Consider the following 16,483-nt stretch of genomic DNA (forward strand, 5'->3'; position numbering starts at 1 on the left):
GAGAAACTCAAACAGACTCCGTGGTGAGCGGGGAGCTGGACATGGGGCTCGATCTTATGACCCTGAGATCAGACATGAGCCGAAACCAAGAGTTGGCTGCTTAACTGACTAAGACACCCAGGCACCGCGCCAGGTGTGACTAAGCAAGTCACTCAACCACTCTGCTTTAGTTTTCTTTCTTTTTTAAAAGATTTTATTTATTGGAGGCGGGGAGCAGAAGCAGGGGGAGTGGCAGGCAGAGGGAGAGGGAGAAACAGGCTCCCCGCCGAGGAGAGAGCCCAACATGGGGCTCGATCTCAGGACCCTGGTATCACGACCTGAGCCGAAGGCAGATGCTTAACCAACTGAGCCACCCAGGCACCCCTAGTTTTCTTTATTATATTATTGTGTGGGTGTGTGTGCGTGCATGCGTGCGCATGGGCCTACATAGCATCTTAGATTGACTATGGAGATTAAATAAAGGAATAAACGTTTGATTATTATCATGAATAGTATTATAATGATTATGGTTGAGATTAGAAAGGTATGCCCCTAGAGGTAGGACTAAACTAGCCTTGGTTTAAGGTCCTTGGGTGATTGAGCTACTCTTTAAGGCCTAAGGGCAACCATCCTTCAAATTTCAGAGGATGTTGGGGATGTTAGGCATGGCAGAGTTTCTGCTTTGCCATATTCCATGAAAGCCTGGAGGCTTAAGACACCCGAAGAGGTCAAGTGAGAACTTACGGTAGGGAGATGTTTACAGTAGCCTCAGTCTATGGATTCCAGGTTCTACCAATTCTGCAAATGATCTTTCAAAGGGAACTCATATTTAAAATTCCCTGCATCTGCTTATATATTCTTTTCAGCTAAACACTATATATTTTAGGAGACAGTACTTCTTTGATGAATAATTATTCATATGTAAAGTGGAAACGTTTTTTTCCTCTTCCTGATTATAAATGGTATCCAAGTAGCTCTTGAATTGCTAGATAATATTTTATAGCCTGTGAAGTTAGAGAATTTAGCAAGTAGCCGCACTCCCATCGACTTGAAGGATATTTCCAAACGTGTGAGAAAATTAGAGTTGAGTGTCCTGTATATGCATTTCCATTGAAATTTATGACAGTTCCCGGGCACAATCACATCAACCATACATATCCATAGATGGTTTACCACATCAAGTAACTGTGAGTTTGGATTTAATTGCCAACTTTTACCGTGCTAGTAATTCCAGGCAGGGGAATAACAGAGTGATGAGACACGTCGCGGTTGTTACCGCCGCCTCTAAAAACAAATAAGACTCTTAGGGTTTAATTAGAGAACTTATAATTATACCTAGAGCATGTTAGTGTTAGAATGTGACCACTGGACATCTGGAAGATGAGTCTAGATTTGGTTACTTGCCTTTAGGAATGAAAATCCATGAAATTGTGACCGTTCAAAGGAGCAGTGATGCTCACACCTGGGGCTTGTGCACAGGCAGAAACGACAATGGTGAATGTGAGCTGGTCTGCAAAGCAGAGTAATTCAGAAACGATAAATGGAAAAGGTACTTAACATCACAAGGAATCCAAGATGGTGACTGGCTTCTTCGGCCCTGCCATGAACAGAAGTCATTTAAAAGAAGAGTAGGTACATAAAAAATGTGTTCTTCCTTCATAACCCCCCCTTTTTAAAAAAGAGATATATTTATTTATTTTAGAGAGAGAGAGAGAAAGAGTGTGGGGGAGGGGCAGAGGGAGAGAATCCTCAATCAGGCTCCCCACTGAATGTGGAACCCAACGTGGGGCTCGATCTCACAACCCTGAAATCATGACCTGAGCTGAAACCAAGAGTCAGCCGCTCAACTGACTGAGCCGCCTAGGCACCCCTTCATAAAACCTTTTTAACATGTGGCCTCGGGAACTCACAGCCACACAGGATGCCTGCTGGTATTGGAGTCTTTTAGGAAGAGAATGACTGAAGGACCACCTCTGGTTACACAGGCTCAGTGGAAAGGAGAATATACAGCAAAAGGCATAGAACAGCTTTGATAGACAGCATCAGCTCTCTTCTCTCCCTCCAGTGCCAAACAGTATTATGGATATATTTGTGTGTGTGTGTGTGAGTGTGTGTGTGTGTGTGTGTGCATACATATACAAACATGTTTGTGTGTGTGTATTCCACATATATATTCCATCCTCATAAATGCAGTAGAAATGCTAATAAGAGAAAGATAGGATACTTGTTTCCATTTTTTCTTTCAAAGTTATGAACAGTTTTTTTTTTTGTTCCTTATAAGGTTTTAGAATAGCATTGAGAAAATTTCTTCTGTACTTTATAGTAGATCCCATCGAAAACTAGCTTTTCTTTTTGTAGTTTAGGAGTAAAATTTCAGGCTTCTTGGCATAGTTTATATTCCCTCTCTTCCTCCATAAAAAGATAATTTCAATGTCTCCAAGTTACAAGGAGTCCACTCTACATGGTACGGCAAAATTTAAATCATATGATTTAGATTACTCTAGAGTAAAACTCCTTAAAAACAGAGAGCACAGCCTAAGTGTATGGTCTAGAGGCAAGAGTAAATGGAGTGGAAAGTAGTAAAAGATTGGCTTGAAAGTTTTAATACTTATGATCTGGGAGCCTGCTGCAGTTACGTACTCATTGGGAGACACAGATGGGACAAGGCAGGTATGTGTTGAGGGAAGCAATTTATGAATACTCAGCCATGAAATGGAAAATCAGAATGAAATAAGTACAACTGTAACTAGCTTGGTCTATTAATATTTAAATATTAATACCTACTTTTTTCTGAGAGATGTTACCGAGTATTTACTGATGAGAAGCAATGATCGCTTGGGAAGAAGAACATGTTCAAGAGCTGCATTTAAACCAGGTTTGAATGACATGTGGTTTTCTTAACTCAAGGTAATAGCCAGTTAAAATAAGTTCCCCATCCAAATGTGTCTTCAAATTTAGGGTCCTTTGGAAAAAATTTCCAAAATGCATTACAACTTTTGATAGGGGTGACACCTGGTCCTATTTTCCAAAAACTTTGATTTAATATATGAATGCAGTGGTATCTGACTCTGTTAGTATAGAATATTTAAACTTAAAAACAAAATACCTTAATTTGTTTATGCATAAGCCTATTAAAAATGTTTCTAGGGGCTCTTGTTTTGTTTATTCTCTAGAATATAACCTATCTTTGAAGTGGTATATGAGTTTTTAAAAAGTCATTCCCAAGCTAAGTAATTAGACTGGAAACAAAAGCTATTCTTAGATCACATTCCACATAGAAAGCTACGCACATGATGCTTTGATTCAAATAATATTCTTATAAAACTTTGTTATTGTTTGAGGCCTACATTCAGAGTGGCAACTTTTGTTTTTGATGATTATTCCATCCTGAAACAATTTCCCCCCTGCCCAATTAAACCAGAATTAGGAGCACATTTATATCTGATGAGGCTTAAACTTCTCAACCGCCTGCTTCAGAAGAGAAGACCTTTAGTGGTTATGTTCATTCTGTCTCTGCACAGAGGGCTCAAAAGAAAACAGAATCAATTCCCTAAGGTTTTTCTGGAAGAGGAAGGTTGTTTTTGTTGCTTTGATCTTAGCATGTTGTGCATTTTTTATTGGCTGTTGAATATAAAAAGCCATAGCCTCATCTGGTTTTTCTGCTATATTCTCATATTGTAAATCATATATGCCTTCCAATCTAAAGTTAAATGCCTAGGTCCAAAATATTATTTCAAAATTGGCTTATCATTGCAGTCAATAGAAAGACTTCCAGGGTGTAAGAAAACTCTCCAATGTTCAAATAGTATGTCACAGACTGCTAAAAATATATCCATGCACTTTAGACAACAAATTCCAGGATGTAGACATATACTCATGCTATTTTAGATCCCCTTTCCTATCATTGCAAGAGGCTATTGAAGCTAATGTAGCAGCTGGCTAGGTTATTGCTTCTATAATATAATCCATAATGCAAAAGCAGCTATTTCCCAAACATTTTAGAGCAAGTCAAGTTGTTTACACATCTCTGTAAGGTAATTTTCCTAAAACTTTGTGCCAATTGGTGTCATACTATTTGGGAAAAATCTTCATTAAATCAAGACAACTACACTTAGTTAAATTCTCTCTCACACGGAGAATTGTAGGAAAATTACAGTTAGCTGATTGGAGGCCATCACCATGGAGTAAATACAGGGTTTTAGAAAATGAATGCAAACTACAAAAATGGAGTTGTATAATTAAACATCAAATAGTCTAAGTAATAAAAGTCATAGATTAATTGTCTCTCAGTTCTAGTCAGATCCTTTAAATATTGTCTCACTACCTGAGCATTGGTTCTTTCATCAGAAGAGTGCCTATCCTTAAAGTTTGGAAATTTCAGCCCTTTTGGAGCGCCCACGAGCTGTAAAAAGTAATTGGCGTCTTCTTCCAAAGTTTCGAATTTCCCTACAAAATCATAGTTGATCAAACACGGATAGCAGAGTTTGCTGACCTTTTCCCAGTGAATGTCCATTCCTACGGGACGGTGGGAATCCAGCAAATAGTGGACAAACTCTTTGAATTTGACTCCTGATCCATTATTTAGTGCTTCTTCACAGGCATTTGGCCGATATTTCTTTATAATCGCCTTCCCAAATACCGGATGGTAATAGCTATTGGGGTGTTCAAATTTGTCCCTGAATGCGGACACTAACCTTTCCATGGGATCACGAACAAAAACAGCTTTGGTGTAGGTGTTCAAGCGAGAATATATCCCTTTTAAGTCAAAGCTATCTAGTTTTTTCAAATGCTTCCCGTAGTGAACAGCATCATGGGAGATGTTGTATGCAGAGGAAGCCAACCCACTTAGTACCATCAGAATTCTCTTCCAGTTGGAGCAGCCAGCCTTGGGTACTTCACAATATAAGATTTTGTGTTTATCTTCCACATAGATCCTGGATACCATATGAAAAAGATGTGACTGAGGACGACTCACCCCACCATATTTCTTGCAAAACTCCTGAAGGAAAGACCTGCGTGTCTCCTGGGCCACATCTGTTTCCTTCCACTTGTTGTCTTTGACTAAACTTTTGTTTAAAGGGTGGATGTCCAATGGCCATTTCCTTTCACTGAACTTCTTAAAAACGGTCTTAGTTCCTTCAAGTTTTTCACTTAGCTTAATTGTTTGTGGCCTTGTGGGCTTACCCAAAGCTCCATCCTCTCCTTGTGAGTGGCTAGTCTTCCTTAAGACCCTAGTCGGCCTCTCAGAGTTGAGCAGAAGATTTTCCTTTTTTCCCTTGGGCTCCTCAGTTATGTGGAACTCGGGGTTCTGTTAAAATGGAGAAGGAGAAATGTTGAAAGCATATTCACAAACCCGGGAATACAAGAATCGTAACATATTTGTTTTAGAATACTATCGAGGAGAGCACATTTCATGTAAGCTGCCAAAACAATTTAGCAAAGCATGCTGAATATACATTCTGTAGTAAGTTTCTTCAGAGAAAATATAACAATGAAAAATGGTATCCATGCTTCATTCTGAACCAAAGTTTCACATTTTATATTATACATATTTGGGTTACTTACATGTTATCATTCATTTAATGTTAATGTGCTGCATTACATTAATAGATTTTCTCATGCTAAATTATCTGAGTGTTATTGGGATAAAACTACTAGTATTGATTTGAGTCTATGATCATAGTAAATCAGTTATTGTTTTCATACTATGTTTGTTATCTGTGGTTATCAATTATATAACCTTCCAAAAATGTGCGTGTGCGCGCATGCACACACGCACACGCACACACACACACATGCACAGAGTAAACACAAGACGGAAAGGAGAGTGTCCTGAATTTTCATCTTAGCTTTGCCTGTAACACAATAGAATGTACTCCATCATCCTGTAGGTCAATAATTCTTGAGCTATTTGGGAGCATATTACCTTCAAGCAATGATTTAGTTAGCGCACTAAATGTAGATATAAAATGCAGCTGTATTTGGATTGAATTTTTTTTTTTTGTTTTTGGGGTATTCTGTAAACACAGAAGAGTTCAAAGTCATAAATTACAACTTAAAATTGTAGCAAGGCTAAATATAAAATCCTCGTGACCATTTCAGTTTTCCAAGCACTTGCAAAAAGAGAGATTTTTTTCCCTTGGAAAATGATTTATTTTATAAAATTCATTTATCGTAATAACTTAATAACTGTAATCATACAATTTCATTCATGTATGAAAACTTTCCTCCTTCCCAAGCAAAGAATGATTAGGGAATCCAGAAAAGTTTATTTGATACCCTGCTATATTAAATGAAAAGTAGGACACGAATTTAGTTCTTTTGTCAGTGGGATGAATCAGCCTACCTACCATCTACTGTTCATCTGACTACATCCTTCCTACAGCTCTTGCAATGATTGCATAAGGGAAGACACGGAAGACAAGATTTACAAGGTGGTGTCCTCTCTTAGGGATAAAAATTGTAAAGACTTTGGCTTTTACTCTGGGTAAACTAGAGAGCCATTGAAGCGCTCTGAGCAGAGAAGTAACATGATCTTACTTAGACTTGAAAAGGATGGTTGAGGAGAAGACTGGCCTAGAGATATACATACAGAATTGTCAGCATGTTATTGGAAAACTAATGAATAAATGATGTGCTGTGGGAATAATGCATGGGGCCGCCAGCCTAGTGGTGAAGGGAGTGGTGGGGAAAGTTTCTTAGGGGTTATCTATCTATTATCTATCTATCTATCTATCTATCTATCTATCTATCTATCTATCTATCTATCTATATCTATCTATCTATCATCCCACCCTCCAGTTAACCACTGTAACCCCAATGTCTAGAATGGTTGATAGTCTATAATAATTGCTCTCACATATTTGTTGAATGAATAAATGGAATTAAGTCTTCCGGGTTGATTAAGAGTATCCTAGCAAATTGAGCAAAAGAGCAGAGAAATAAAGCACCGTGGATGGGAGCCACCTCCAGGCATCATGGTCCTGGTACTAGCTGAGCTTTAAGTGGGGTGGGGTGGGGGTGGGGAGTGCTTTTTTCTAGCGCAAGAAGATTGTGTGAGTAACCCCTCATTGCCATACACCAGCTTAGGTAGCCACATAAACCAGCTGCCCAAATCTTCCTTAGCATTGAGCCAAATGTTTGTGGAGTGTCAACTCTAAAACCGTTTGTCTCTGTCTTCTCAGAAACTGCCAGAATGAGGTCAAAACCCTGAATCCATCTTTACCCTGATCAATGACCCGAAGTCCATAAAGTTTTCACAGATGATCTGAAATTTGACCTGAGCTTTGGAAGATCATGGAGTTACCAGGTGACTGCATGGGAAGTACTTAGCACAGGCCTGATGTAAAACTGTCAGTATATTTCTGCTGCTACGTCTTCTACTACTAACAACTATAAATAATAATTATTATTATTATTTTATAGTAGTAGTAATAATGTTTTATCCCAGTGACCTAGTAAATTTCAAGATTCCCCAGCTGTCCATTATTAGCCAGACTGTAATTTGTGTGTCTCTACATGTACCCTAATTATTTCTCTCCTGCCCCACTTCCAAGAGCAAAAATGAAATCAGCCTTCCACTGTGCCCCCTGGACCTTCTGCTTGTGGTCATCAAATTCCCTTTTAGTCTCCAGAGGCTTCTGGAATGTTTGTCTCCCATGACTTTCTCTACATGAAACCTGGCCGGCCCCCAAGACTCTGCTTCCCTTGTACTTTCTCAAGAAGACACAACTTTATTTCCTTAAACCACCTGTCCCTCAGGCCAGAAGACAGGGAACGATTTCCTTGGACTTCATTGCTGCTTCCAGAACATGTCCACCGGCAAGAGCTTCTGCTTCTGTGAAGTGTGTGTGTCCTGCTCAACTGCCCTTCCTCCTCCTTGCGCTGTTGGCTGCCCTTACCCCTGATCTTTCTGCTTCATGCACTGAAGACTTCAGCTCCTAGCTTAGACTTTGCTTCTCATTCCCATTCTTGTCACTGTGTGTGGTGACTCTGACACCCAATAAACTCTCGGCCCCTTGACCTCCCTGCTGAACAGGGAGCCTGATGTGGGACTTCATCCCAGAACCCTGGGATCACGACCTGAGCTGAAGGCAGATGCTTAACCAACTTGAGCCACCCAGGGGTCCGGACCACCTCGCTTTTAATTGAAGTGTTCTTAATTGCATGTAGACCTTGCCATCACCAGAGCCTGCGCCACCTCCATCGTCTCTCTGACCACCATCCTCTAACCTTCCTGCTCATCGTTACTTCCAGTTTTGCAATTCTCTGACCACTTCTCACCACGTTACTCAAGCTCTTAGTAGCCAGCAAGCCTGGTTCTTCTCTTCACTCTCAGAAAATTACCTCTGTGGGGAGGCATTCCCTCTCTACCTTCTCTAAATTATGTTCTCCTCTGAGATTCTCTCCCATATAAGTTTCCTCAATAAGAACGCTGCTTATTTTCCTCAGCATTTATGGCAACATGAAATGATTTTATTTACTTACTTCTGTGTTGTCTCCTCCCATTCCCAGCTCTATTGCAGTAGAATATGACTGCAGAGGTCTTATCTTTTTTGTTCTCTATTGGATCTCTAGTACCTAGCATGTTGCCTGACACACAGAAAATGATCAGTAAATAATTGTTCGGTGGGTAAATGGGATTTTTAAAAAAACCAGAGGTGGATTCTATATTTCACAAGTTTCAAGATACAGTAAAAAATGAATCTGTACATCTCTCTATTAACAGGATTTATTTACACAATTATATTACACTTCTACCAGCCTTTATACCATATTTAATTAAATAAAAAATAAATTTACAAAAGAGTCTACCATGGTGTTCTTGCCAATGCCAGCTTATGGTCTTTGTAAACTTCTCCTAAACATTGATAGTGGTTATACCTTGATTGTATCATGATAGTGATTTCTTCTTCTTTTTAAGTTAATTAATTAATTAATTATTTTTTCTTCTTCCTTTTTAAATCAAAGAGACTAATGTCAGCTTGTTTGTCATTTCAAATAGGAAAAATAGTGCGGTATGATGACTCCCTGCACATAGCCAAGATGTCTTTCTTGTGTACACAAAATCAGAGTTGCGCATGCACAAATAGTCACTTTAAAATACAAGTCATTTTTACTTGGGATATTTTAGATTTTCTTGAAATACCAAGTGGAAGGAGAAATTCAGGTTCTCTTCAATGACTACTACACATTTAAAAATCAGGTGGTGCCTCAGACTATGGTGTTCAGAAAATTTACATTTTCATTTATATTGGAGAGCAATGACTGAGGAAAAAGATTGTCATGAAAATAGAAGTTTTGGGGCGCCTGGGTGGCTCAGTCGTTAAGCGTCTGCCTTCGGCTCAGGTCATGATCCCAGGGTCCTGGGATTGAGCCCCGCACCGGGCTCCCTGCTCAGTGGGGAGTCTGCTTCTCCCTCTCCCACTTCCCCTGCTTGTGTTCCCTCTCTCGCTATGTCTGTCTCTGTCAAATAAATAAATAAATAAATAAATAAGTAAATAAATAAAATCTTTTAAAAAAAGAAAGAAAATAGAAGTTTCTTTTGCTTTATTTCTTTCTTTTCTTTTCTTTTTTAGTATATTATGTTAATCACCATACATTACATCACTAATTTTTGATGTAGTGTTCCATGATTCATTATTTGCATAAAACACCCAGTGCTCCACGCAGAACGTGCCCTCTTTAATACCCATCACCAGGCTAACCCATCCCCCCACCCCCCTCCCCTCTAGAACCCTCAGTTTGTTTTTCAGAGTCCATCGTCTCTCATGGTTCGTCTCCCCCTCTGATTCCCCCCTTCATTCTTCCCCTCCTGCTATCTTCTTTTTTTTTTTTTTGACATATAATGTATTATTTGTTTCAGAGGTACATCTTTTGCTTTATTTTTTGTGGTAAATGCAATTTTAATTTAATGATGGGCTTCCACACAATTGTTTTATAACCTTGTCGAAGAAAAACTGTTAATTGAAAGGTCAAGGTTAACTTGGATAAATACTTGACCAATTCTTGTCAAGGTGCTGAGTCTGTATTCAAACAAATCTTTGGCAGAAGAGAGCACAAATAAAATAGTTACACACAGAGCCGCTCATGCTAAAGTAGGCATGGAAGGCTTGGAGTCCTACCTGCCTGCCAAATCAGATTGGTTCAAAGTCACTCCCTGCTGCCTGGGAACGTCTGGAGGCTCGCCAGCAATCTGCCTCGCAGCCTCACTGTGGACACACGGAAGCAGAATCTCTGTGGTGGGGCTCCGGACTCTAAGGTAAATAAGCTCCCCAGGCACTCTGCAGGCAGTAATGGCATTTGAGGGACCACTCAACTAGAGTATGGCAAATGAAAGTAAGAAAGTAAGAGTTCGTCTCATACCACCCAGGAGAGAAAGACATCAAATATGGTGGGTGTGAATATTTTAGTTAAGTGGAGACAAATAGTCTGCTGAGGGTGGGGATGTCTCATCAGCCTTCACACAGACCAGATGGAAGTCCATGTTTCCCAAGCTACTTGCTAATGGCTGGTTTGGCTAGGGAGATAACTGCATGAGGGAAAGGCTCATTGCTCATAAATGAGACTTCAACCTCCTGTTAGTTTATTGAGTACTAGTTAGTTTCCTCAGCTCTGACTAAATCAAGGGATGGGCTAAGGTTAATTCTAAGTAATGACTCCCCAGGAGGCTTCTTGTTGGACAGCCATTAGACCTTCTCCTAGCGCCACTTATCTCACCATCACCTCACCTTATAAAAACCATTCCTAGGGTGTGGTGGTCTCCCTCCCCACTCCCACCCCCACTCCATTTCCTTCAATCACAGCAAAGGCTTCCCATGACTGAGGGGTTTGGATTACAAAAATTGAGATTAATGGTATTTTATTTATTATTTTTTCTTAAGTTTTTAATTTTAATTGCAATATAGTTAACATACGGTGTCCTATTAGTTTCAGGTGTTCAATACAGTGATTCAACAATTCTATACATTACTCAGTGCTCACATGAGAAGTATACTCTTAATCCCCATCATGTATTTTATCCTTCCCAGACCCACCTCCCCTCTGGTAACCATCAGTGTGTTCTCTATAGTTAAGAGTCCATTTTTTGGTTTCTCTCTTCCCCCCCCTTTATTCATTTGTTTTGTTTCTTAAATTCCACATATGAGTGAAATTTACAAATGAATGAAATCATAGGGTATTTGTCTTTCTCTGACTGACTTACTCCACTTAGCACTATACCCTCTAGATCTATCCACGTCATTGCCAATTCTTTTTTATGGCTGAGTAATGTGTGTGTGTGTGTGTGTGTGTGTGTGTGTGTGTGTGTGTGTGTGTGCATGTGTATATACACACCACATCTTCTTTATCCATTCATCAGTCGATGGACACTTGGGCTGCTTCCATGATTTGGCTATGAGATGATGTTATTTTATTTTATTTATTTAATTTTAAAAAATATTTTATTTATTTATTTTGACAGAGAGAGAGAGAGAGAGAGAGAGATGGAACACAAGGAGCGGGAGAGGGAGAAGCAGGCTTCCCGCTGAGCAGGGAGCCTGATGCGGGGCTGGATCCCAGGACCCTGGGACCATGACCTGAGCCAAAGGCAGACGCTTAACGACTGAGCCACCCAGGCGCCCCGAGATGATGTTATTTCAAATTTGAAGCTTATACTAATGAATTTCCACCACCGTCATCTTCATGTTGATCACAGTAACAACAGTAATAAAAAGAGTAGACTCTTCCATCCCCATCTTCCTTCAGGACACCTCGTTCTGCTTGCCCCCAAAGCAAAGGTCTATAAAGCCAAACGTATCTTGTTCCTTCTCCAAGTGGTTCCTCCTGTGCTTTTTTCTATTTCTGAAATGGTTCTATTGCATTCTGGCCACCCACTCACAAAATCTGACAGATGGTTTAACAATCAAAAAGTAAATTGGTTAATTTACATCTCATAATGGCTGTTAAAAATCTTTTCCATTTATTATCTCTTAACTGGGTATTCTTTAGTATCCTACTAATTGGTCTCCCTGAAAATTATCGCCAAATAAGTCTTCCTAAATCATTTTACTTTTCAGCCCTTAAAATCTGGAATGGGCTCAACTATATATAGACCCAAGTCTGGATTCCTCGGCTGGCGTCGGCAGCCTGTCACCACCGGGCTTGTCACTCTGTGCTCTGCTCCTATCTTGACACATACGGTCTTCTACTTGCTTCCACTGGGCTCTCGCCACCCTCCACTCTTGTTCCCCTTTGCTTGGGACTTTTCAAATCTCCTAGGCTGATAGAAAATCCTGCTCTCCCCCTGAAAACCACGTACAACTCCAGCAAGGGATTCTGCTCTCTTCAAAACATTAGCATTTTGTCTGTACCACCTGTGAATTATTCCAGCTCACACTGTTTGATTTTCTCATTGGGAAAACTCTTTCAGTCACAGCTAAATCATACACCAAGGCAGAGAGCTATAGTTTTCCATAAATACCTTTGAAGAATGGATATGCTTGCCAAGTTACTTAAAAGATAGATCACTTCAGATGAAAAAAGTGAGTTATTCAAAGGAATCTAATGGAAAAAAAAAATGTGGCCTATTCATGAACCCTGCAGTAAATCTGAAAGCTTTGTTTTTAGACCTTAAGGCCTCTGGTTCCATATGCCTCCTCGGTACATTGACATTAATTGTTCTTTCTCTCTCCCTCTAAACTCACTGAGGGCCTACCACACATTAGGCACAGGGCTAGATGCCCGGGATGGTGGGCTGGATAAGAAATGTGATCCTTGCCCACATGGAGCTGATATTCTTATAGGGAAGAAGGCCCTAAGCAAATAATGACACAATTAATTAATCTATTACCACAGTGGCAAAGGCTCAGCAGCATGCTGATGGAGGCTGGGGGGAGTGGAAGTGGACAGCCGGGTATAAAGACAAGTCTTAACCTGGTTTGAGTGTTAAGTCTTCTGTTGAGCATCTTTTATTTTACCCTGCTTAGTTGTTATAGTTGGTTGTTTAGGTGACTACCTCTCCTATTTACTTTAAGCTTATTAAAGGTCAGTGTGCAGTCTTATAAATCTGTGGAACCTCCACTAGCACCTAGAGTAGTCTCTTGAATAAACCTATGCTTTGAATTTAATTGAAGTAAAGAGCAATATCATTCCTATACTTCCCTTCATTCAGGCAATTAGCTCACATTGGCCTTATGCAGTTGACAAGTATTATACTTCTGTAAAACTTGATCTGCTATTGTGCTATTATGTAACTGAAGGACTTTGATCATTCATCCATCACACATATATTGAACTACTACTATATGCTATGTCTGGCATTGTATAAACAAGGATAAAATAGATAAATTTTACAGCCCCTGAGGAGGTCAAAGTTTAATTGGGTTGATAAAAATAAGCAGTTCATGAGAAAAAATGTGGTAATTGCCATAATGAAAGGATACATAGGGTATTGGGGAACAGAGACAAGAGTTACTTAGTTTGAAGAAATTTTGGGGGGCAAATTTCACAGAGAAGTGATGCCTGGGATGAATCAGGGAGGACACTGGGGAGCCGGTAGGTCAACAAGCCAGGGATGGGAAAGACTATATACAAGCTGACAACGAGAAGACACTTGGGGGACCAGATGCAGACAAGAGGGAGAGGCATTTGAGGTTGGGATTGACTCCTCATGCCCATATAAAGAGTCTAGACTTTACCATGTAGATGACAGGGATTTTCCACAAGGCAGGGACTTAGAATGAACATTCTAGCAGCAGTGGGGAGGTACAGCTGGGGGCAAGCGATCTAGATGTAAAAGAGAACCGTGACAGTCCATCAGGCATTCTTAGGACAGGAACCACGACAATGAGGTAAGAATGCAGAAAAAGGGAATTATTTGAAGTAAATTTAGGAAATTGGTCAGACAGTAAGAGTGGAAGAGTGGAGGCGGAAGAAGTGTAAAGAATGCCTCCCCATTTCCCAGAGAGGGAGTAGCATGTACCATGGGAGGCAATGGTGTGGGTGTGGGTATTCACTATCTTCAGTTTCAGATCTTTTGAGTTTGAGGTGCCCTTGAGAAATAGGGGTGTCGGTATTAGGGACTCCAGAGCTGGGTATACAGATTTGGACGTTGTTGGCTGGGGGAGGTGCTAGCTGAATTTATGGGCCCTGATGGCGTTCCTTGGAGCCACCATAATGATCACAACGTCTGCCAGGTTTGAGTGCCTGCCACGTGCCAGACCCGTACCACACCACCACCTATTGCTAAGGTCACCTTCCACTTCCATGTTACAGGTGAAGAAATGGAGCCTCAAAAACATAAAGTAACTCGTTTAAGGCACACAGCTTGAGGAAAAGGGACACTGCATGAGCCCAGTTTCTTTTCTGAGTTCAGAGTGTCCACAGTGCCTGTGTCTGTTGTGGGCGGACCTTTGCAGGCAATTAACAGTTACATTTGATGATGATAATATTGGTGATTAGATATGCCCCTTCCTATCATTGAGTTTTGACATTTGTCTAGTTTAATTATGTAATATTACTTCTATTTATTTATTTAAATATTTTATTTATTTATTTGACAGAGAGAGAGTGCAAGAGTGCGCACAAGCAGAGGGAGCAGCGGAAGGAAAGGGAGAAGCAGGCTCCCTGCTGAGCAGAGACCCCCCCCCCAGCTCGGGGCTCGATCCCAGGACCCCGGGACCATGACCTGAGCCGAAGGCAGACACCACTTAACTGACTGGGCCACCCAGGCATTTTAGTGATGTATCTTTTGTGATTTATCTTCTATCTAGATTTGAGCGCAGTTAGATTTCTTCATACTCCCATGAAGCCCTAGTTATTTCTAGTGGTTAGTAAGAGCGATGATGGCAGTGGGTGGGATGCTTGAAAGCGGGTCCCTTCTGAGGATGCAGACCATTGTGTCTCTGTCTGGTCCCTCTGTGCCACAGCTGTTCCTCTCAAATCTTAGGCCAAGGGCTTCAGAAACTTATTGCTTAGTTTTGAAGTTATGAGAGAGGTGAAGACCGGCTACATTTCCACCAGGACCCTGGGACGACAGGGAAGGAGTGTGAGCATACAGTCCTAATACGCAATGCCATCAGCCCTGTCTCCTCCCATTCTCATACCCCACTCTTCCGTCTTCGGTTATTCACTGAACAAACATTTCCTGAGCACTTACTGGGTGCCAGGCCCTGGGCTGCATTTTGGAGGCAGAGCTGGCAAGTCATAGTTGGTCCCTGCTCTTATGGGGCAGCCTTGGGGGCAGGAGAAGGGAGGGAGATACAGAAGAGAAAACCAAGAATTACCACACTTAGGACAGGTGGCAAGACAGGAAGGAGGTATACTAGAAGAGCATAAAAAAGGAGCATTTAATCCCAGCTTGGAGGGCAGGGAGGGTTTCTTGGAGAAAGCGTGTGACATGCAAAATCATCTCCGTTTCCTGTTTCTGTGACTTATTTCCTCTCTCTAGAATATTCTTCTTCATTTTGTTTGTCTAGTTAAAAGGCCAGGGGAATGGAGTAAGCTAATTTAACCACTGCACCAACCCCAAAATGAGATATGGATATGTTCATTTTACCGATGAAGGACTCGAAGCTCAGGGAGTTTACATAACCAGCCCAAGTTACCACAGCTGCTGCTTCCAACCTCGGTCTTACTCATTTGTGGCTTTTTTCCTTTTTCAGCTGCATCATACATCAAGCAATTTACTCCCTCTTTAATGCCCGTTTAATGAATTGATGTCAGTAAACCATAAAGCATATGTTTGTCACGTGACAGGATGATAGTTGAGAACTGGGATTTCTGAGTCATGTGGACCTGGTTTTGTGGCCCCTATTTCTTTCATTTTCTATCAGAGCAAACCTGGCTACCCTATTTTAGTTCTAAGCTTCAGTCTGCTTGTCTCTAAAATGGGGATAATAATAGCATCTACCTTGCAGCGTAGTTGAATGATAGGAAATGTGTGTAGAGTGCTTAACACAAGTATGTTTTCTATAAATATTAGGTATTTTTATTTATTTATTCCTTAAATATTTACGAGCATCTCGATGTGACAGGCATTTTCTAGGTGAATATGAATGCTTTTCCTTTGCTTTTTAAATCTTTTTCTCCTCTTCTCACTTAAAACACAACAAAGTGAAGAGTCTATGGTACATGCTCAATGGGGATAAAGCTGAGTGGAAGAAAGAAGGCAGAAGACAATTGAGAGACGGAAATGGGAAAGAAAGAAAAATCTGTGGGAGTGGCGATAAAGACAATGAAAGAAAACAAAAGAAAAGAAAGCACACCTACAGTCCCAGGAAGAAATAATGAACACTTGAAGCTGGGGGGCAGAGGGGGGGGTGGGAAGAAAGAAACTAGTGACTTTTAGTTCTCTCTCAGCTGCCACCTTCAAATCATTTAAGCTGCTTGAACACAAAACAACAGTTTCAGTAGTGAGGCTATTCAAGCTGGTCCAACAAGCTCATTTCTATAAGTCACTTTGGATGCAAGGACTGAAATTCTAATTTCACTTGCCAGTTCTTTCAATTTTGGATTTAACTCCTCT

At 40.6% G+C, this 16,483-nt stretch overlaps 1 protein-coding gene across 3 annotated transcripts in view; it reads right to left on the minus strand.

Moving 5' to 3' along the window:
- Positions 1-309: 309 nt before the first annotated feature.
- The window catches only part of CHST9 (carbohydrate sulfotransferase 9), a 256,861-nt gene continuing 240,687 nt past the window's right edge, over positions 310-16,483 (minus strand). For all 3 annotated transcript variants that reach the window (XM_027577035.1, XM_027577036.1, XM_027577037.1), the window contains one exon: positions 310-5,287. In XM_027577035.1, coding sequence (XP_027432836.1) covers positions 4,196-5,287 — 1,092 coding nt within the window. In that variant the 3' untranslated portion in view covers positions 310-4,195. The remainder of the gene's footprint in view (positions 5,288-16,483) is intronic.

Source organism: Zalophus californianus, chromosome 14, assembly GCF_009762305.2.
Source record: "Zalophus californianus isolate mZalCal1 chromosome 14, mZalCal1.pri.v2, whole genome shotgun sequence".
In the NCBI taxonomy this organism is placed as follows: Eukaryota; Metazoa; Chordata; class Mammalia; order Carnivora; family Otariidae; genus Zalophus; species Zalophus californianus.